Here is a 23,519-nt window from a genome sequence, read left to right as displayed (position 1 = left end):
TAGAAATTCCGATCTAATTGAAAAACCTAATCTAAGCAAGTGCTACAGATCTGCTGTCCTGGCCTCAGGGCCCTATTGAAAAAGTATAACCTTCACGCTGAATTTGGCCAGGTGTGGCTCATGATGCCTCAGTCCTCCAGTTGAAAGATTAAGTTGGGAGGAAGCAGGTGCAGCTATGGTATCATGGGGTGCGCTTCAATTTGTTCAAGCTGCTGTTGGAAAAAACTGCCATAATACGTGATTGGGTTCTAGTTTCATTGGATTGTGCAGGTACTTTCAGGACATCAGAGTCATAGAACAGGGAAGCACATGGCATGAGCATGGATGTCTTCGTTTTAATTCATATATCATTTTGTTTTTCACTGTATCACCCATGTAGGTGGTATGCGCAGGCAACAAGGGTTAGATTCCCTGTGCTGGGATCAGGATGATTGGGAGGGGGCTGGTTATGGAATAAATTGCCTAGGGAAGTTGTGGAATCTCTGTCATTGTAAATGTTTAAGAGCAGGTTAGACAAACACCTGTCAGGGATGGTCTAGATCAGGGGTCTCAAACTCAAATGACCACGAGGGCCGCATGAGGACTAGTGCATTGGCCCGAGGGCTGCATCACTGACACCCACCCCTTGCTGCCCCCAGCCCTGCCCCCTCTCCACGCCTTCCATGAGGCCCCGCCCCTGCTCCACCTCTTCCCTGCTCACATTCCAACCCCTTCCCCGAGGTCCTCACCCCAACTCTGCCCCCTCTCTGCCCCCAGGCAGTGCAGGAGGTGTGCGGGGTGTGATGGGGGCTCAGGGCAGGGAGTTGAGGTGCAGGAGGTGTGCAGCAGGGGGCTCAGGGCAGGGAATTGGGGTGTGGGGTGCAAGAGGGGTGCGGGGTGCGGCAGGGGGTCGGGGTGCAGGATGTGGCGGGGGCTCAGGACAGGGGGTTGGGGTGCGGGAGGGTGTGGGATGTGGCAGGGGGCTCCGGACAGGGAGTTGGGATGCGGGAGGGTGTGGGATGTGGCAGGGGGCTCAGGGCAGGGAGTTGGGGTGCGGGAGGGTGTGGGATGTGGCAGGGGGCTCAGGGCAGGGGTTGGGGTGCGGGAGGGTGTGGGATGTGGCAGGGGGCTCAGGGCAGGGAGTTGGGGTGCGGGAGGGTGTGGGATGTGGCAGGGGGCTCAGGGCAGGGAGTTGGGGTGCGGGAGGGTGTGGGATGTGGCAGGGGGCTCCGGACAGGGGGTTGGGGTGCGGGGTGCGGGCTCCGGCCTGGCGCCGCTTACCTAGAGCGACTCCAGGGTGGCAGCACCTCCCTGAAGAGAGAGGCTCAGGACTAGGGCAGAAGGGCAGGGGAAGGGCAGCCTGCCCTGGCCCTAGTGAAGAGGGATACTAGGACCTGCCCGCAGCCTGCAGAGCGGAGCGGATTCAACGTGTGCTGCAGACTCCAGGCTCCGGGGCAGTGAGGAGGCAGCAAGTGGGGGCCAGGAGACACTCCGGGCGGGGGAGCGTGTGGGGGTGGCAGGTGCCCCAAACATTGGGGAGCAGCGCACGGGGAGCTTAACAGGCACAGAAAATAACTCAAGGGGGCGGGGGTGAGGGGAGTTTGGCAGCGACAGGAAGTAATGGGGGGAGGTGTGGGGATCTCCACGGGCCACAGGGAAGAGCTCCGCGGGCCACATGTGGCCCACGGGCTGCGTGTTTGAGACCCCTGGTCTAGATAATACTTAGTCCTGCCTGAGAGCAAGGGACTGGACTAGAAAACCTCTTGAGGTTCCTTCCGGTCCTATGATTCTCTGTCTTCAAACGCCACAGAGATTGGGAGACCGAGAGAAGGCCTTTTCCTGTAGCTGAGCCGTCAGCCTATTTCTCAGGTGATGTAATAACAACTAACTGTTATCAGAGATCAAATCCCTTTACAAAGGAGGGCAGTATTGTTTACCCCATTTTACAGAAGGGGAAGTGACTTCCCAAGATCACGCACAGGCCCGAGGCAGAAATGAGAATAGAATCCAAGTTTCCTGAGTCCCAGTCCAGTGGTTTTTCCTCTAGGCAATACTGCAGCTGAGTTGCACCCCCAAGAATGACCAAGCTGTTGTTGTGATACTTCACATTTTCCTATGCAGAAGTGTACAGAAGCTGCACACCTTGGAATTGTGTCCGCCAGCGAAAGCTTTGCGTTTAAATGGGCTGATTAGGTTTGGACATTGAGATGTTCAGGATTTGAAAGAGTGGCAGCAGCGGGACAGCCCTTGCGCAGCTGTCTTCTCCCCCTGTTGTTGCTGTCAGCACAAGTGGCCTTTGGGTGTAACGTTTTAAGTTGGAAGAAAAGCGGTAGCCACCTGGCCACAAATGATGTTCTTGTCTATCCTTGGTGGCCCCTGTCCTTTCAGCAGACCGGTGAAAGAACCTGCAGAGACCAGCTTTACTAGGTGCACCTCTCATCTGTTTCTCTAAACCTCCTTGACAAATAAATAAGGCCATGACCTTTAGCCTGTAGTGTTAAAGGAAGTAGCGAAGGCTAAGTGACTGCATTGCCACTATGCAGAACTTCCTGTGCAAGAATTAGCTAGAGGTCCAGCTAAGTGGGTCTTGGGTGTGGACTGTTGCCAACTCTTTGGTAGAAGAGCAGAGTTAAAATAGGCAGAGGAATGATGGCACTAAGCAGGCTGAGCTACTGACTTCCCGAGTGACAGAGACACCCCTTTTAGTACTTTGCTCCCCATTTCTCTGGGCCAGTAATCCAAGGTGTAGAATGCCAACAGCCCACATCCCGAGCACTGTTCTGCAGATTGGAAGGAGGGAGGTGTGACGCAGCCTCCTACTCTGCAAATCCAAACCTCTTTCACATGCGAACACTCTGAGAAGATTAACAGTCTGAAAAATTACTAATTTCCTTAGTGTTTTTTAAATTCTGGAACTTATCTCGGGACTTCTTCCACCTTCTGGAGATGTAAGATATAAGAAGCATTAAAAATGTGGAGAAAAGAGACTTATTTGTTTCCCTTTGCTAAGGTTTAACAAAGATATTGCCTGGAAATTCCCAAGCATCTGGCTAGGATAGTCTTTAAGGGGAAGGATTTCACCTGCTAACATGGTCTCTGCAATCTTATACCCACCTATTTGCTTGTTCTACATTGACTTTAACCAATCAGCATTCCTTGGTCCTAGGAATCATGTTGGTACTTACAGCAGGAATGACCCTACAGGGTCACTTACTGGCAGAAAGAACCCCTTTTCCAAAGTTCTGGACTATTACAGGAACAACTGGAAAGTTAAGTAAGAAACTTTTTCTCTTTTCTTTAGGTTCAGATTATGTGGGCGGCCTTTCATCCAATGCATGCTGAAGGGAGATCAACTTGAATGGAGTAACCTTCCAACTTGTCAAAGTCAGGCTATTCTTACCATTTTAAGAAGAACTCATGATCAGATCTGTTGCAGAGTAACTGTTGCAGAGCTTTCATGTGTGCTTTATGTTCACTCGATGTAGATTATGTCGATCATCTAGATATTTTTGGGAAGGGGGAGACATGATGAAAGTGTAGGAGGATCCACTGTGTTGCTGGAGCCTTCTGTGGAAACCACACTTCAAACAAACCAAAAAAACCCTCAGCCCTCTATCCCTAAAGAGCATTCCCCTTGAGCTTGTTATCTGGTGTATAGATTCCAACCCAACTAACGACCTAATCAGAAGTGAACCCTGAACGCGGGGATGATGGGGTTTGATTAGTTTCTCATTCCTCCCCAAATAATCTCTGCTGCTTTTGAAGTCTTTCATCCAACTTCTTTTATTTAGTGTAATTCCTCCCTGTTAACTATTCTCCTTCCTTCCCCTCAAAACCAACGAACCCAACCGCACTCAAAATCTCAGGCTATTTCGGAGTAAAATTCAGTATTAAAAGTTCTTCCCAATTTATTTGCTTTAACTTTTTTGTCCTTTTGGACACGCCCTTCCAGAGCTGGTGTTTTATGGAGCATCTTCTTGAGCAATGGACGTAGTAGGTTGGGTCAAGCCTAAAGGCAGAAAAACCTTCAGAATCTGAAAGGGGTCTTGCTTCAAATGTTAAAATGCAATGTTAAGTACCCTTCCAAATGGCTACATAGCTTTCTGGGGGGATCTGAGACAACTTTCTTCGTGAAGCTCTCTTCAGTTCATCTTCAATGTAAACTTTAATTTTCATGTTGACCTTCTTTGCTTCAGCAATACCTTGTCTTCCACCTCGTGATATCCCCCATGGATCCCGTACTGGTCAGAGTGAACAAGAGTTTTCCTTTGGCTCAGCGGTAACTTACAAATGTGACCAGGGCTTCTCTCTTATTGGAGAGGCCTCCATTCATTGTACAACGAAAGATCATGACAACTGAGAGTGGAGTGGGCCTGCCCCTGAATGCAAAGATTAGTAGCGTCTGTTTTTATCCCCTTCTTGTTCTACTATCTCCTCCAGGAAAAACTATATTTTGATTGCTAAGTAAACCCATAAACCTGAGGAAATTCAGTTAGTGCTTAGTCCCCCTAAATACGTGTCATGAAAACTTGTTACTGTTGGAAAACTAAAGAATAACGGACACTTCATAAATCATTCCTGGAAACCATTTTTGCCTCTAATCCATCCTGTATTTTTTGTCTCCCTTCAGCATTACAAGGTGGCAGTTAATTCTCATGTCACAAACAGTTGATTTTTAACTAAGGTTTTGCTTTTATGCCAGTACCCTACTACTCGGTGCTAAAGGGGAAGGAGAGAGAGAGAGCCTTACAAGTAGCATTGTTTGAAAACCATATTTTTCAGAACTCTCTGGGAGGGCTCCTTGGCAGTGATGGCTCAGGCCTCTGTGAGTTCATCTCACAGCCATAAAGTTCCTAGGAGGGGGAAATAAAGGTCATTATAAAGAAAAGCTCTTCCACTGAGCTTCACTGAGGAACGTGCAGTTTTTAGCTGTCTAAAATCAGGATTCATGTATCAAGAAAACTAATAACAAATATTTACAAAATGCATAACAAGCCTATGGAACATACTGCCAGAAAATGGAGGCAAAGAACATGGTAGGATTCAAAAAAGGATGAGACACTTAGAACACAAATGTGCTTAACCTCATTGATTGGTATTAATGATATTTCTGTTCTTAATTCCTTATGAATTGCGAAAAATTTGGCCTACACTGCACAAGAGATCAGAACAGATTTGCCCTTGGAATTAATGAATCCCACAATACCTTTAAATTATTATGCCTGTGAGTGAGATCATGTTAACTAGTGTATAGTTTCCTAGGTCATTCTGCTTGCCCTTTTTGAATACTGGCACGAGATCGGCGCTCAAGAAGAATGGAAGAATTTCCTGGTACTCTAAGATTAATTAGAAGCTAATCAGTGGGCTAGAGATCTCCTTGGCCAACTTTTTAGGATGCTTGGGTGCAAGTCATCCCAAGAGTTTGATTTAACAATGTTTATCCCTAGCAGATGTAGTTGAACTTCCTCCTTAATTACTAATAGACATGAAAGTACTTCTTCATACTCTTGTGATGAGACTATGTTGTCGTGCTTCTCTCCAATTACAAAAGGGAAATAGTTACTGAAAACAGCTGCCTTTCCTGCATCATAATTGTTTTATCCTCTCCATTTAGTAACAGGTTTGTACCGTTACCAGGCGTGGTAGACTCAATGTATCATCCAGACTAAGGAGAATCTGTCACCCCTGCCCTCTAACCTGGGGTGCCCGTTACAATGCTTTGCTGCTTTAGCCTCCAGTCTGGACTGTTGACAAATAACCTCCAATGTGCAAGTCACTCCCAGCTACGTCCCAGCCAGCCACATCTTGGCTTTCACCAGCCTTGGTTATACTGCAGGGTGACCCCAACAAACTCCTAGCATTCGTTTTGTTTTTTTCACCTCCAGAAACATACATCTCGTATTGCCCAGCCCTCTCCCGGACAATACAAATTCATATCAAGTCTCCATTTCTTCAATAGAAATAATATGCACACACCTTGTTACCCAAATAGAGTTTCACAGACACTTCAATTTAAACACACTGGATTAGATCAATCCAGTTTATTAACTGCAAAGAGATTTTAAGTGAAGGCAAGTAATGAGGCATAAGTGCGAAATGGGTACAAGAGAAGTCCAGATAAAACATAACTGGTGCCCAGGTTAATGAACGATGTTAAATTCAAAATCAAGCTTTTTCTTACCACATACTCTCAGCAGTCTTACTGACCAAACTTCTTAGGTGAGGACCCCTTAGTGGCTGCTTCCTTTATCTCATCTAGTGCAGTGGATGGAGTGAGAGGGAGGAAGTGGCTGGGAGTGTTTGTCCCTCCTTTTTTATAGTGTCAGCCCTGTCCCTTGGAAAACATTCCTAGCGCCAAAACGTCTATAGGGAAAGATCTTCCCTGCTGCTGTTCCTTGCTTTTTTTGGAGTTTTTTTTTTTCTTCCTGCTTCATGACTGCTTTACTGCTTGAATGCAAATTAAGCAGAGCACGCCTTCCTTTGAGACAGAGCTGTTTGCCTACTTGTGCTGTGGTTTGCAACATGAGTTAACATTATACAGGGAAATCTTATAACTTATAACGGTGTTGTCATGCATTTTATCAGGACAGTATTGACCAGTAAACTATAAATGGTCAGATACCTCACAAGGCATACTCGGTACAAAAATTATTACAGCAGTCTCTAGAGTGTGGACGCGGGTACGTTCTCTTACAGGAGGATTACTTTTGTTCCTAAAAAACTTCAAAACCTTCTCATTCTTGTGTGTAACCATGCCAATTGTGACTCTTTCACTGATGTCTTTAGCTCCCCATATCGATTTTTACCTTTCATAATTTATGCCATCTATCCTTATTCCCATATATTATGTTGCTTTTTATTAGTAATTGCTGCCAGTTGCGGTCAATAGATCTACCCACACGAATATTTTTATGTATATGAGTTTTCAGGATCTGGGCCTTAACATGTACAAAAGGAATATTTGCACTTACACTAAATCTGCAAGGGGAACTTAATTCTCTTGATTCAGGATATAAGGCAACCACTGTCTGTGTGGGATTAGGAAGCATCACCCCACTTCCACGTCTCCCCACTTTCCCTGGGCATGTTACAAAATTATCCATAATGTGGGTTGTAAGATTTCCTCTGTAGCCGTTGGTGCTGACCGCTGTGGTACAGGACAGATACTGGACTCCAAGGTCATTGGCTTTGATCTGCCATGGTATTTGCTATGTTAGGGGGTGCAAGTTAACATATCCCTTTCTCCCGTTAAGGTAATATGAGGTAACGCTAATATTAGTCTTCTTCTCTTCTAGAAAGACCATGTAAACAACTAGAACTAGAAAATGGCACGGTTCATTTCACGGATCTCCGGTTTGGTGCAACAGCAAACTTCTCCTGTAATGAAGGGTGAGTGGCAAGTTGCTTCTTTTGACTAATTAATAGAACCTAGACTGGTGTAAAAGTGCTGGTGAAGTCTGGCAAAATGAGACTAGAAAGCCTGCTTAACTTCAAGAACATAAGTGAGTGGTGTGCTATAAATCTGTAGCCATGGTCTGGGCCCTTGTTAAGAATTACACCTGCAATTTTTTCAAAGGAGTTGAAGGAAGATTGACAACCGTAGCTGGGTGGCTTTCAGTGGGAGATGAGCACCTAACTCGCTCAGGTGCTTTTGAAGATCCTAGCCTAGAGGCCTCAGGAGATCATCCAGTAGGGGTTGGGTCATGTGATCTGTAAATTAACTAGTTTTCTAGGTATTTGAAGAGTTCTGTAGCAGAGGTGGTAGGGCCTCCTGTCACCTACTGGAGATAGGAGTGCAAAAATCTCTAATTTAGAAGAGGGGTAATTTGTTCCCCTTTGCCGAGGATTAACAAGTATTCCCAAACATCTGAGAAGCATAGCCCAGAAGCGAGGACTCTCTCCTGCTAATGCTTTTGGGAGCTCTACCTTCTGGTTTGTAGCTCTTAATTGCCTTTAACTACACAGGGCTCGGTCTTCATGTACAACGGCGCAGCTGTACTGTTGTATATAAAGATGCTCCTATACTGATGGGAGAGCCTCTCCTGTCAGCATAGTTAATCCATCTCTCCAAGACTCAGTAGCTATGTTGGCAGGAGTTCTCCTCTCGACAAAGCGGTGTCTACGTGGCGGGGTTAGGCCAGTGTAACTGTCACTCGGATATGGATTTTTCACACCCCGAGCAACGTAGTTGTACCAATATAGCTGAGTAGTGTAGACCTGGCCTCAGTGTTCCTTGGTCCTATGGTGTTAGATGTGTCCCTTTTTTCAATGGTTTGTCTCCACCTACTGGCAGAAAGAAACCACGTTCCATCTTTCTGGATGGTTAACTAGCTCTTTGCTTACGTGAGTAACAAACTTGAACCCTTTTTCTTTCTTTAGGTACAGATTAAATGGAACGACTTCTGCCCAATGTGTGGTTGCGGGAAATGGAGTTGATTGGGATAAAGAGCTTCCACTTTGCGAAGGTAAACTAATCTAATGGTTTTAAGATGATGCAGCATAGCTGGTGCTTCAGAGGAGTCTCTGTTCTTACTTTGGCGTTTAATCCAAATGACAGTTGGGTTGAGGGGAGGAATGAAATCGTACTCTGGTTCTCCATGGTGTTTGGATGACTCGTACAGAATCAGGTTTTTTTAAAAGTACATTTTAGTTTGTTCACTTGGCACAGATTAATATGCACAATCCAACAGTCCTCATGGCTGCTCCTTCTCTATTATATCTGTGTAATCCTGCTGTCCACTAAGTAAAAAGGCATGATAATGACTTCAGGAAGTTTTGACCCTTCCCAAACCTGACTACCCACTTAAAGTCTGAGGCTCTTTTGGAGTGAATCACAATTAATTTGCTTCTACCTTAATTCAATCTCTGGGATGCTTTCTGGGCTTGGTCGGTCAATCATGCTGCTGATGTCCAGGCTAGAATCAGCTGCTGCTACAAGCAGTGTCCTAGCTTAGTTTTCTGCTGGTGGAACAACACTACCTCTAGAGATGCTGGGCAAGAGGTTCTGGCTCCCTGAGGCTAATATTGGGAAGCGGCACGTTCTGTTAAGGTCATCTTCCAGAGCCGGTGTTTTATGAAGCATCCTCCTTGAGCAATGGACGTACTGGGTTGGGTCAAGCCTAAAAGCAGAAAAACCTTCAGAACCTGAAAGGGATCTTGCTTCAAATGTTAAAATGCAATGTTAAGTCCCCTTCCAAATGGCTAAATAGCTTTCTGGGGGGATCTGAGACCATTTTCTCAGTGAAACGCTCTTCAGTTCACCTTCAATGTAAACTTTAATTTTCATGTTGACCTTCTTTGCTTCAGCAATACCTTGTCTTCCACCTCCTGATATCACCCGTGGATCCCGTACTGGTCAGAGTGAACAAGAGTTTTCCTTTGGCTCAGTGGTAACTTACAAATGTGGCCAGGGCTTCTCTCTTATTGGAGAGGCCTCCATTCATTGTACAACGAAAGATCATGTCAACGGAGAGTGGAGTGGGCCTGCCCCTGAATGCAAAGGTTAGTAGCGTCTGTTTATATCCCCTTCTTGTTCTCCTATCTCCTCCCAGGAAAAACTATATTTTGATTGCTAAGTAAACCCATAAACCTGAGGAAATTCAGTTAGTGCTTAGTCCCCCTAAATACGTGTCATGAAAACTTGTTACTGTTGGAAAACTAAAGATTAACGGACACTTCATAAATCATTCCTGGAAACCATTTTTGCCTCTAATCCATCCTGTATTTTTTGTCTCCCTTCAGCGTTTCAAGGTGGCAGTTAATTCTCATGTCACAAACAGTTGATTTTTAACTAAGGTTTTGCTTTTATGCCAGTACCCTACTACTCGGTGCTAAAGGGGAAGGAGAGAGAGAGAGCCTTACAAGTAGGATTGTTTGGAAACCATATTTTTCAGAACTCTCTGGGAGGGCTCCTTGGCAGTGATGGCTCAGGCCTCTGTGAGTTCATCTCACAGCCATAAAGTTCCTAGGAGGGGGAAATAAAGGTCATTATAAAGAAAAGCTCTTCCACTGAGCTTCACTGAGGAACGTGCAGTTTTTAGCTGTCTAAAATCAGGATTCATGTATCAAGAAAACTAATAACAAATATTTACAAAATGCATAACAAGCCTATGGAACATACTGCCAGAAAATGGAGGCAAAGAACATGGTAGGATTCAAAAAAGGATGAGACACTTAGAACCTGGTCCGGCAAACACAAATGTGCTTAACCTCATTGATTGGTATTAATGATATTTCTGTTCTTAATTCCTTATGAATTGCGAAAAATTTGGCCTACACTGCACAAGAGATCAGAACAGATTTGCCCTTGGAATTAATGAATCCCACAATACCTTTAAATTATTATGCCTGTGAGTGAGATCATGTTAACTAGTGTATAGTTTCCTAGGTCATTCTGCTTGCCCTTTTTGAATACTGGCACGAGATCGGCGCTCAAGAAGAATGGAAGAATTTCCTGGTACTCTAAGATTAATTAGAAGCTAATCAGTGGGCTAGAGATCTCCTTGGCCAACTTTTTAGGATGCTTGGGTGCAAGTCATCCCAAGAGTTTGATTTAACAATGTTTATCCCTAGCAGATGTAGTTGAACTTCCTCCTTAATTACTAATAGACATGAAAGTACTTCTTCATACTCTTGTGATGAGACTATGTTGTCGTGCTTCTCTCCAATTACAAAAGGGAAATAGTTACTGAAAACAGCTGCCTTTCCTGCATCATAATTGTTTTATCCTCTCCATTTAGTAACAGGTTTGTACCGTTACCAGGCGTGGTAGACTCAATGTATCATCCAGACTAAGGAGAATCTGTCACCCCTGCCCTCTAACCTGGGGTGCCCGTTACAATGCTTTGCTGCTTTAGCCTCCAGTCTGGACTGTTGACAAATAACCTCCAATGTGCAAGTCACTCCCAGCTACGTCCCAGCCAGCCACATCTTGGCTTTCACCAGCCTTGGTTATACTGCAGGGTGACCCCAACAAACTCCTAGCATTCGTTTTGTTTTTTTCCCCTCCAGAAACATACGTCTCGTATTGCCCAACCCTCTCCCGGACAATACAAATTCATATCAAGTCTCCATTTCTTCAATAGAAATAATATGCACACACCTTGTTACCCAAATAGAGTTTCACAGACACTTCAATTTAAACACACTGGATTAGATCAATCCAGTTTATTAACTGCAAAGAGATTTTAAGTGAAGGCAAGTAATGAGGCATAAGTGCGAAATGGGTACAAGAGAAGTCCAGATAAAACATAACTGGTGCCCAGGTTAATGAACGATGTTAAATTCAAAATCAAGCTTTTTCTTACCACATACTCTCAGCAGTCTTACTGACCAAACTTCTTAGGTGAGGACCCCTTAGTGGCTGCTTCCTTTGTCTCATCTAGTGCAGTGGATGGAGTGAGAGGGAGGAAGTGGCTGGGAGTGTTTGTCCCTCCTTTTTTATAGTGTCAGCCCTGCCCCTTGGAAAACATTCCTAGCGCCAAAACGTCTATAGGGAAAGATCTTCCCTGCTGCTGTTCCTTGCTTTTTTTGGAGTTTTTTTTTTCTTCCTGCTTCATGACTGCTTTACTGCTTGAATGCAAATTAAGCAGAGCACGCCTTCCTTTGAGACAGAGCTGTTTGCCTACTTGTGCTGTGGTTTGCAACATGAGTTAACATTATACAGGGAAATCTTATAACTTATAACGGTGTTGTCATGCATTTTATCAGGACAGTATTGACCAGTAAACTATAAATGGTCAGATACCTCACAAGGCATACTCGGTACAAAAATTAGTACAGCAGTCTCTAGGGTGTGGACGCGGGTACGTTCTCTTACAGGAGGATTACTTTTGTTCCTAAAAAACTTCAAAACCTTCTCATTCTTGTGTGTAACCATGCCAATTGTGACTCTTTCACTGATGTCTTTAGCTCCCCATATCGATTTTTACCTTTCATAATTTATGCCATCTATCCTTATTCCCATATATTATGTTGCTTTTTATTAGTAATTGCTGCCAGTTGCGGTCAATAGATCTACCCACACGAATATTTTTATGTATATGAGTTTTCAGGATCTGGGCCTTAACATGTACAAAAGGAATATTTGCACTTACACTAAATCTGCAAGGGGAACTTAATTCTCTTGATTCAGGATATAAGGCAACCACTGTCTGTGTGGGATTAGGAAGCATCACCCCACTTCCACGTCTCCCCACTTCCCCTGGGCATGTTACAAAATTATCCATAATGTGGGTTGTAAGATTTCCTCTGTAGCCGTTGGTGCTGACCGCTGTGGTACAGGACAGATACTGGACTCCAAGGTCATTGGCTTTGATCTGCCATGGTATTTGCTATGTTAGGGGGTGCAAGTTAACATATCCCTTTCTCCCGTTAAGGTAATATGAGGTAACGCTAATATTAGTCTTCTTCTCTTCTAGAAAGACCATGTAAACAACTAGAACTAGAAAATGGCACGGTTCATTTCACGGATCTCCGGTTTGGTGCAACAGCAAACTTCTCCTGTAATGAAGGGTGAGTGGCAAGTTGCTTCTTTTGACTAATTAATAGAACCTAGACTGGTGTAAAAGTGCTGGTGAAGTCTGGCAAAATGAGACTAGAAAGCCTGCTTAACTTCAAGAACATAAGTGAGTGGTGTGCTATAAATCTGTAGCCATGGTCTGGGCCCTTGTTAAGAATTACACCTGCAATTTTTTCAAAGGAGTTGAAGGAAGATTGACAACCGTAGCTGGGTGGCTTTCAGTGGGAGATGAGCACCTAACTCGCTCAGGTGCTTTTGAAGATCCTAGCCTAGAGGCCTCAGGAGATCATCCAGTAGGGGTTGGGTCATGTGATCTGTAAATTAACTAGTTTTCTAGGTATTTGAAGAGTTCTGTAGCAGAGGTGGTAGGGCCTCCTGTCACCTACTGGAGATAGGAGTGCAAAAATCTCTAATTTAGAAGAGGGGTAATTTGTTCCCCTTTGCCGAGGATTAACAAGTATTCCCAAACATCTGAGAAGCATAGCCCAGAAGCGAGGACTCTCTCCTGCTAATGCTTTTGGGAGCTCTACCTTCTGGTTTGTAGCTCTTAATTGCCTTTAACTACACAGGGCTCGGTCTTCATGTACAACGGCGCAGCTGTACTGTTGTATATAAAGATGCTCCTATACTGATGGGAGAGCCTCTCCTGTCAGCATAGTTAATCCATCTCTCCAAGACTCAGTAGCTATGTTGGCAGGAGTTCTCCTCTCGACAAAGCGGTGTCTACGTGGCGGGGTTAGGCCAGTGTAACTGTCACTCGGATATGGATTTTTCACACCCCGAGCAACGTAGTTGTACCAATATAGCTGAGTAGTGTAGACCTGGCCTCAGTGTTCCTTGGTCCTATGGTGTTAGATGTGTCCCTTTTTTCAATGGTTTGTCTCCACCTACTGGCAGAAAGAAACCACGTTCCATCTTTCTGGATGGTTAACTAGCTCTTTGCTTACGTGAGTAACAAACTTGAACCCTTTTTCTTTCTTTAGGTACAGATTAAATGGAACGACTTCTGCCCAATGTGTGGTTGCGGGAAATGGAGTTGATTGGGATAAAGAGCTTCCACTTTGCGAAGGTAAACTAATCTAATGGTTTTAAGATGATGCAGCATAGCTGGTGCTTCAGAGGAGTCTCTGTTCTTACTTTGGCGTTTAATCCAAATGACAGTTGGGTTGAGGGGAGGAATGAAATCGTACTCTGGTTCTCCATGGTGTTTGGATGACTCCTACAGAATCAGGTTTTTTTAAAAGTACATTTTAGTTTGTTCACTTGGCACAGATTAATATGCACAATCCAACAGTCCTCATGGCTGCTCCTTCTCTATTATATCTGTGTAATCCTGCTGTCCACTAAGTAAAAAGGCATGATAATGACTTCAGGAAGTTTTGACCCTTCCCAAACCTGACTACCCACTTAAAGTCTGAGGCTCTTTTGGAGTGAATCACAATTAATTTGCTTCTACCTTAATTCAATCTCTGGGATGCTTTCTGGGCTTGGTCGGTCAATCATGCTGCTGATGTCCAGGCTAGAATCAGCTGCTGCTACAAGCAGTGTCCTAGCTTAGTTTTCTGCTGGTGGAACAACACTACCTCTAGAGATGCTGGGCAAGAGGTTCTGGCTCCCTGAGGCTAATATTGGGAAGCGGCACGTTCTGTTAAGGTCATCTTCCAGAGCCGGTGTTTTATGAAGCATCCTCCTTGAGCAATGGACGTACTGGGTTGGGTCAAGCCTAAAAGCAGAAACACCTTCAGAACCTGAAAGGGATCTTGCTTCAAATGTTAAAATGCAATGTTAAGTCCCCTTCCAAATGGCTAAATAGCTTTCTGGGGGGATCTGAGACCATTTTCTCAGTGAAACGCTCTTCAGTTCACCTTCAATGTAAACTTTAATTTTCATGTTGACCTTCTTTGCTTCAGCAATACCTTGTCTTCCACCTCCTGATATCACCCGTGGATCCCGTACTGGTCAGAGTGAACAAGAGTTTTCCTTTGGCTCAGTGGTAACTTACAAATGTGGCCAGGGCTTCTCTCTTATTGGAGAGGCCTCCATTCATTGTACAACGAAAGATCATGTCAACGGAGAGTGGAGTGGGCCTGCCCCTGAATGCAAAGGTTAGTAGCGTCTGTTTATATCCCCTTCTTGTTCTCCTATCTCCTCCCAGGAAAAACTATATTTTGATTGCTAAGTAAACCCATAAACCTGAGGAAATTCAGTTAGTGCTTAGTCCCCCTAAATACGTGTCATGAAAACTTGTTACTGTTGGAAAACTAAAGATTAACGGACACTTCATAAATCATTCCTGGAAACCATTTTTGCCTCTAATCCATCCTGTATTTTTTGTCTCCCTTCAGCGTTTCAAGGTTGCAGTTAATTCTCATGTCACAAACAGTTGATTTTTAACTAAGGTTTTGCTTTTATGCCAGTACCCTACTACTCGGTGCTAAAGGGGAAGGAGAGAGAGAGAGAGAGAGAGAGAGAGAGCCTTACAAGTAGGATTGTTTGGAAACCATATTTTTCAGAACTCTCTGGGAGGGCTCCTTGGCAGTGATGGCTCAGGCCTCTGTGAGTTCATCTCACAGCCATAAAGTTCCTAGGAGGGGGAAATAAAGGTCATTATAAAGAAAAGCTCTTCCACTGAGCTTCACTGAGGAACGTGCAGTTTTTAGCTGTCTAAAATCAGGATTCATGTATCAAGAAAACTAATAACAAATATTTACAAAATGCATAACAAGCCTATGGAACATACTGCCAGAAAATGGAGGCAAAGAACATGGTAGGATTCAAAAAAGGATGAGACACTTAGAACCTGGTCCGGCAAACACAAATGTGCTTAACCTCATTGATTGGTATTAATGATATTTCTGTTCTTAATTCCTTATGAATTGCGAAAAATTTGGCCTACACTGCACAAGAGATCAGAACAGATTTGCCCTTGGAATTAATGAATCCCACAATACCTTTAAATTATTATGCCTGTGAGTGAGATCATGTTAACTAGTGTATAGTTTCCTAGGTCATTCTGCTTGCCCTTTTTGAATACTGGCACGAGATCGGCGCTCAAGAAGAATGGAAGAATTTCCTGGTACTCTAAGATTAATTAGAAGCTAATCAGTGGGCTAGAGATCTCCTTGGCCAACTTTTTAGGATGCTTGGGTGCAAGTCATCCCAAGAGTTTGATTTAACAATGTTTATCCCTAGCAGATGTAGTTGAACTTCCTCCTTAATTACTAATAGACATGAAAGTACTTCTTCATACTCTTGTGATGAGACTATGTTGTCGTGCTTCTCTCCAATTACAAAAGGGAAATAGTTACTGAAAACAGCTGCCTTTCCTGCATCATAATTGTTTTATCCTCTCCATTTAGTAACAGGTTTGTACCGTTACCAGGCGTGGTAGACTCAATGTATCATCCAGACTAAGGAGAATCTGTCACCCCTGCCCTCTAACCTGGGGTGCCCGTTACAATGCTTTGCTGCTTTAGCCTCCAGTCTGGACTGTTGACAAATAACCTCCAATGTGCAAGTCACTCCCAGCTACGTCCCAGCCAGCCACATCTTGGCTTTCACCAGCCTTGGTTATACTGCAGGGTGACCCCAACAAACTCCTAGCATTCGTTTTGTTTTTTTCACCTCCAGAAACATACGTCTCGTATTGCCCAGCCCTCTCCCGGACAATACAAATTCATATCAAGTCTCCATTTCTTCAATAGAAATAATATGCACACACCTTGTTACCCAAATAGAGTTTCACAGACACTTCAATTTAAACACACTGGATTAGATCAATCCAGTTTATTAACTGCAAAGAGATTTTAAGTGAAGGCAAGTAATGAGGCATAAGTGCGAAATGGGTACAAGAGAAGTCCAGATAAAACATAACTGGTGCCCAGGTTAATGAACGATGTTAAATTCAAAATCAAGCTTTTTCTTACCACATACTCTCAGCAGTCTTACTGACCAAACTTCTTAGGTGAGGACCCCTTAGTGGCTGCTTCCTTTGTCTCATCTAGTGCAGTGGATGGAGTGAGAGGGAGGAAGTGGCTGGGAGTGTTTGTCCCTCCTTTTTTATAGTGTCAGCCCTGCCGCTTGGAAAACATTCCTAGCGCCAAAACGTCTATAGGGAAAGATCTTCCCTGCTGCTGTTCCTTGCTTTTTTTGGAGTTTTTTTTTTCTTCCTGCTTCATGACTGCTTTACTGCTTGAATGCAAATTAAGCAGAGCACGCCTTCCTTTGAGACAGAGCTGTTTGCCTACTTGTGCTGTGGTTTGCAACATGAGTTAACATTATACAGGGAAATCTTATAACTTATAACGGTGTTGTCATGCATTTTATCAGGACAGTATTGACCAGTAAACTATAAATGGTCAGATACCTCACAAGGCATACTCGGTACAAAAATTAGTACAGCAGTCTCTAGGGTGTGGACGCAGGTACGTTCTCTTACAGGAGGATTACTTTTGTTCCTAAAAAACTTCAAAACCTTCTCATTCTTGTGTGTAACCATGCCAATTGTGACTCTTTCACTGATGTCTTTAGCTCCCCATATCGATTTTTACCTTTCATAATTTATGCCATCTATCCTTATTCCCATATATTATGTTGCTTTTTATTAGTAATTGCTGCCAGTTGCGGTCAATAGATCTACCCACACGAATATTTTTATGTATATGAGTTTTCAGGATCTGGGCCTTAACATGTACAAAAGGAATATTTGCACTTACACTAAATCTGCAAGGGGAACTTAATTCTCTTGATTCAGGATATAAGGCAACCACTGTCTGTGTGGGATTAGGAAGCATCACCCCACTTCCACGTCTCCCCACTTCCCCTGGGCATGTTACAAAATTATCCATAATGTGGGTTGTAAGATTTCCTCTGTAGCCGTTGGTGCTGACCGCTGTGGTACAGGACAGATACTGGACTCCAAGGTCATTGGCTTTGATCTGCCATGGTATTTGCTATGTTAGGGGGTGCAAGTTAACATATCCCTTTCTCCCGTTAAGGTAATATGAGGTAACGCTAATATTAGTCTTCTTCTCTTCTAGAAAGACCATGTAAACAACTAGAACTAGAAAATGGCACGGTTCATTTCACGGATCTCTGGTTTGGTGCAACAGCAAACTTCTCCTGTAATGAAGGGTGAGTGGCAAGTTGCTTCTTTTGACTAATTAATAGAACCTAGACTGGTGTAAAAGTGCTGGTGAAGTCTGGCAAAATGAGACTAGAAAGCCTGCTTAACTTCAAGAACATAAGTGAGTGGTGTGCTATAAATCTGTAGCCATGGTCTGGGCCCTTGTTAAGAATTACACCTGCAATTTTTTCAAAGGAGTTGAAGGAAGATTGACAACCGTAGCTGGGTGGCTTTCAGTGGGAGATGAGCACCTAACTCGCTCAGGTGCTTTTGAAGATCCTAGCCTAGAGGCCTCAGGAGATCATCCAGTAGGGGTTGGGTCATGTGATCTGTAAATTAACTAGTTTTCTAGGTATTTGAAGAGTTCTGTAGCAGAGGTGGTAGGGCCTCCTGTCACCTACTGGAGATAGGAGTGCAAAAATCTCTAATTTAGAAGAGGGGTAATTTGTTCCCCTTTGCCGAGGATTAACAAGTATTCCCAAACATCTGAGAAGCATAGCCCAGAAGCGAGGACTCTCTCCTGCTAATGCTTTTGGGAGCTCTACCTTCTGGTTTGTAGCTCTTAATTGCCTTTAACTACACAGGGCTCGGTCTTCATGTACAACGGCGCAGCTGTACTGTTGTATATAAAGATGCTCCTATACTGATGGGAGAGCCTCTCCTGTCAGCATAGTTAATCCATCTCTCCAAGACTCAGTAGCTATGTTGGCAGGAGTTCTCCTCTCGACAAAGCGGTGTCTACGTGGCGGGGTTAGGCCAGTGTAACTGTCACTCGGATATGGATTTTTCACACCCCGAGCAACGTAGTTGTACCAATATAGCTGAGTAGTGTAGACCTGGCCTCAGTGTTCCTTGGTCCTATGGTGTTAGATGTGTCCCTTTTTTCAATGGTTTGTCTCCACCTACTGGCAGAAAGAAACCACGTTCCATCTTTCTGGATGGTTAACTAGCTCTTTGCTTACGTGAGTAACAAACTTGAACCCTTTTTCTTTCTTTAGGTACAGATTAAATGGAACGACTTCTGCCCAATGTGTGGTTGCGGGAAATGGAGTTGATTGGGATAAAGAGCTTCCACTTTGCGAAGGTAAACTAATCTAATGGTTTTAAGATGATGCAGCATAGCTGGTGCTTCAGAGGAGTCTCTGTTCTTACTTTGGCGTTTAATCCAAATGACAGTTGGGTTGAGGGGAGGAATGAAATCGTACTCTGGTTCTCCATGGTGTTTGGATGACTCCTACAGGATCAGGTTTTTTTAAAAGTACATTTTAGTTTGTTCACTTGGCACAGATTAATATGCACAATCCAACAGTCCTCATGGCTGCTCCTTCTCTATTATATCTGTGTAATCCTGCTGTCCACTAAGTAAAAAGGCATGATAATGACTTCAGGAAGTTTTGACCCTTCCCAAACCTGACTACCCACTTAAAGTCTGAGGCTCTTTTGGAGTGAATCACAATTAATTTGCTTCTACCTTAATTCAATCTCTGGGATGCTTTCTGGGCTTGGTCGGTCAATCATGCTGCTGATGTCCAGGCTAGAATCAGCTGCTGCTACAAGCAGTGTCCTAGCTTAGTTTTCTGCTGGTGGAACAACACTACCTCTAGAGATGCTGGGCAAGAGGTTCTGGCTCCCTGAGGCTAATATTGGGAAGCGGCACGTTCTGTTAAGGTCATCTTCCAGAGCCGGTGTTTTATGAAGCATCCTCCTTGAGCAATGGACGTACTGGGTTGGGTCAAGCCTAAAAGCAGAAAAACCTTCAGAACCTGAAAGGGATCTTGCTTCAAATGTTAAAATGCAATGTTAAGTCCCCTTCCAAATGGCTAAATAGCTTTCTGGGGGGATCTGAGATCATTTTCTCAGTGAAACGCTCTTCAGTTCACCTTCAATGTAAACTTTAATTTTCATGTTGACCTTCTTTGCTTCAGCAATACCTTGTCTTCCACCTCCTGATATCACCCGTGGATCCCGTACTGGTCAGAGTGAACAAGAGTTTTCCTTTGGCTCAGTGGTAACTTACAAATGTGGCCAGGGCTTCTCTCTTATTGGAGAGGCCTCCATTCATTGTACAACGAAAGATCATGTCAACGGAGAGTGGAGTGGGCCTGCCCCTGAATGCAAAGGTTAGTAGCGTCTGTTTATATCCCCTTCTTGTTCTCCTATCTCCTCCCAGGAAAAACTATATTTTGATTGCTAAGTAAACCCATAAACCTGAGGAAATTCAGTTAGTGCTTAGTCCCCCTAAATACGTGTCATGAAAACTTGTTACTGTTGGAAAACTAAAGATTAACGGACACTTCATAAATCATTCCTGGAAACCATTTTTGCCTCTAATCCATCCTGTATTTTTTGTCTCCCTTCAGCGTTTCAAGGTGGCAGTTAATTCTCATGTCACAAACAGTTGATTTTTAACTAAGGTTTTGCTTTTATGCCAGTACCCTACTACTCGGTGCTAAAGGGGAAGGAGAGAGAGAGAGCCTTACAAGTAGGATTGTTTGAAAACCATATTTTTCAGAACTCTCTGGGAGGGCTCCTTGGCAGTGATGGCTCAGGCCTCTGTGAGTTCATCTCACAGCCATAAAGTTCCTAGGAGGGGGAAATAAAGGTCATTATAAAGAAAAGCTCTTCCACTGAGCTTCACTGAGGAACGTGCAGTTTTTAGCTGTCTAAAATCAGGATTCATGTATCAAGAAAACTAATAACAAATATTTACAAAATGCATAACAAGCCTATGGAACATACTGCCAGAAAATGGAGGCAAAGAACATGGTAGGATTCAAAAAAGGATGAGACACTTAGAACCTGGTCCGGCAAACACAAATGTGCTTAACCTCATTGATTGGTATTAATGATATTTCTGTTCTTAATTCCTTATGAATTGCGAAAAATTTGGCCTACACTGCACAAGAGATCAGAACAGATTTGCCCTTGGAATTAATGAATCCCACAATACCTTTAAATTATTATGCCTGTGAGTGAGATCATGTTAACTAGTGTATAGTTTCCTAGGTCATTCTGCTTGCCCTTTTTGAATACTGGCACGAGATCGGCGCTCAAGAAGAATGGAAGAATTTCCTGGTACTCTAAGATTAATTAGAAGCTAATCAGTGGGCTAGAGATCTCCTTGGCCAACTTTTTAGGATGCTTGGGTGCAAGTCATCCCAAGAGTTTGATTTAACAATGTTTATCCCTAGCAGATGTAGTTGAACTTCCTCCTTAATTACTAATAGACATGAAAGTACTTCTTCATACTCTTGTGATGAGACTATGTTGTCGTGCTTCTCCCCAATTACAAAAGGGAAATAGTTACTGAAAACAGCTGCCTTTCCTGCATCATAATTGTTTTATCCTCTCCATTTAGTAACAGGTTTGTACCGTTACCAGGCGTGGTAGACTCAATGTATCATCCAGACTAAGGAGAATCTGTCACCCCTGCCCTCTAACCTGGGGTGCCCGTTACAATGCTTTGCTGCTTTAGCCTCCAGTCTGGACTGTTGACAAATAACCTCCAATGTGCAAGTCACTCCCAGCTATGTCCCAGCCAGCCACATCTTGGCTTTCACCAGCCTTGGTTATACTGCAGGGTGACCCCAACAAACTCCTAGCATTCGTTTTGTTTTTTTCCCCTCCAGAAACCTACGTCTCGTATTGCCCAGCCCTCTCCCGGACAATACAAATTCATAAAAAGTCTCCATTTCTTCAGTAGAAATAATATGCACACACCTTGTTACCCAAATAGAGTTTCACAGACACTTCAATTTAAACACACTGGATTAGATCAATCCAGTTTATTAACTGCAAAGAGATTTTAAGTGAAGGCAAGTAATGAGGCATAAGTGCGAAATGGGTACAAGAGAAGTCCAGATAAAACATAACTGGTGCCCAGGTTAATGAACTATGTTAAATTCAAAATCAAGCTTTTACTTACCACATACTCTCAGCAGTCTTACTGACCAAACTTCTTAGGTGAGGACCCCTTAGTGGCTGCTTCCTTTGTCTCATCTAGTGCAGTGGATGGAGTGAGAGGGAGGAAGTGGCTGGGAGTGTTTGTCCCTCCTTTTTTATAGTGTCAGCCCTGCCCCTTGGAAAACATTCCTAGCTGCCAAAACGTCTATAGGGAAAGATCTTCCCTGCTGCTGTCCCTTGCTTTTTTTGGAGTTTTTTTATCTTCATGCTTCATGACTGCTTTTCTGCTTCTATGCAAATTAAGCAGAGCACGCCTTCCTTTGAGACAGAGCTGTTTGCCTACTTGTGCTGTGGTTTGCAACATGAGTTAACGTTATACAGGGAAATCTTATAACTTATAACGGTGTTGTCATGCATTTTATCAGGACAGTATTGACCATTAAACTATAAATGGTCAAATACCTCACAAGGCATACTCGGTACAAAAATTAGTACAGCAGTCTCTAGAGTGTGGACGCAGGTATGTTCTCTTACAGGAGGATTACTTTAGGAACAAAAGAACTTAAAACCTTCTCCTTCTTGTCTGTAACCATGCCAGTTGTGACTCTTTCACTGATGTCTTTAGCTCCCCATATCGATTTTTACCTTTCATAATTTATGCTGTCTATCCTTTTTCCCATATATTATGTTGCTTTTTATTTGTAATTGCTGCCAGTTGCGGTCAATGGATCTACCCACACGAATATGGTTATGTCTATGTGTTTTCAGGATCTGGGCCTTAACATGTACAATAGGAATATTTGCACTTATACTAAATCTGCAAGGGGAACTTAATTCTCTTGATTCAGGATATAAGGCAACCACTGTCTGTGTGGGATTAGGAAGCATCACCCCACTTCCACGTCTCCCCACTTCCCCTGGGCATGTTACAAAATTATCCATAATGTGGGTTGTAAGATTTCCTCTGCAGCCTTTGCTGCTGACCGCTGTGGTAGAGGACAGATACTGGACTCCAAGGTCATTGGCTTTGATCTGCCATGGTATTTGCTATGTTAGGGGGTGCAAGTTAACATATCCCCTTTCTCCCGTTAAGGTAATATGAGGTAACGCTAATATTAGCTTCGTTCTCTTCTAGAAATGGAATGTAAATCACTAGAACTAAAAAATGGCAGGTTTCATTTCACGGATCTCCGGTTTGGTGCAACAGCAAACTTCTCCTGTAATGAAGGGTGAGTGGCAAGTTGCTTCTTTTGACTAATTAACAGAACCTAGACTGCAGTAAAAGTGCTGGTGAAGTCTGGCAAAATGAGACTAGAAAGCCTGCGTAACTTCAAGAACATAAGTGAGTGGTGTGCTATAAATCTATAGCCACGGGCTGGGCCCTTTTTAAGAATTACACCTGCGATTTTTTTCAAAGGAGTTGAAGGAAGTTTGACAACCGTAGCTGGGTGGCTTTCAGTGGGAGATGAGCACCTAACTCGCTCAGGTGCCTTTGAAGATCCCAGCCTAGAGGCCTCAGGATCATCCAGTAGGGGTTGGGTCATGTGATCTGTAAATTAACTAGTTTTCTGGGTATTTGAAGAGTTCCGTAGCAGAGGTGGTAGGGCCTCCTGTCACCTACTGGAGATAGGAGTGCAAAAATCTCTAATTTAGAAGAGGGGTAATTTGTTCCCCTTTGCCGAGGATTAACAAGTATTCCCAAACATCTGATAAGCATAGCCCAGAAGCGAGGACTCTCTCCTGCTAATGCTTTTGGGAGCTCTATCTTCTGGTTTGTAGCTCTTAATTGCCTTTAACTACACAGGGCTCGGTCTTCATGTACAACGGCACAGCTGTACTGTTGTATATAAAGATGCTCCTATACTGATGGGAGAGCCTCTCCTGTCAGCATAGTTAATCCATCTCTCCAAGACTCAGTAGCTATGTTGGCAGGAGTTCTCCTCTCGACAAAGCGGTGTCTACTTGGCGGGGTTAGGCCAGTGTAACTGTCAC

General features: G+C 43.7%; 1 protein-coding gene across 1 annotated transcript in view; it reads left to right on the top strand.

Moving 5' to 3' along the window:
• The window catches only part of LOC101943449 (complement receptor type 1-like), a 431,031-nt gene that overhangs the window by 332,801 nt on the left and 74,711 nt on the right, over positions 1-23,519 (top strand). Inside the window, exons 27-34 of the mRNA XM_065594544.1 lie at positions 9,286-9,480; positions 12,399-12,492; positions 13,483-13,568; positions 14,410-14,604; positions 17,539-17,632; positions 18,623-18,708; positions 19,550-19,744; positions 22,663-22,756. Coding sequence (XP_065450616.1) covers positions 9,286-9,480; positions 12,399-12,492; positions 13,483-13,568; positions 14,410-14,604; positions 17,539-17,632; positions 18,623-18,708; positions 19,550-19,744; positions 22,663-22,756 — 1,039 coding nt within the window. The remainder of the gene's footprint in view (positions 1-9,285; positions 9,481-12,398; positions 12,493-13,482; positions 13,569-14,409; positions 14,605-17,538; positions 17,633-18,622; positions 18,709-19,549; positions 19,745-22,662; positions 22,757-23,519) is intronic.

This window comes from Chrysemys picta, chromosome 4, assembly GCF_011386835.1.
Source record: "Chrysemys picta bellii isolate R12L10 chromosome 4, ASM1138683v2, whole genome shotgun sequence".
Classification (NCBI taxonomy): Eukaryota; Metazoa; Chordata; order Testudines; family Emydidae; genus Chrysemys; species Chrysemys picta.
This window is presented reverse-complemented; position numbering and strand designations above follow the sequence as displayed.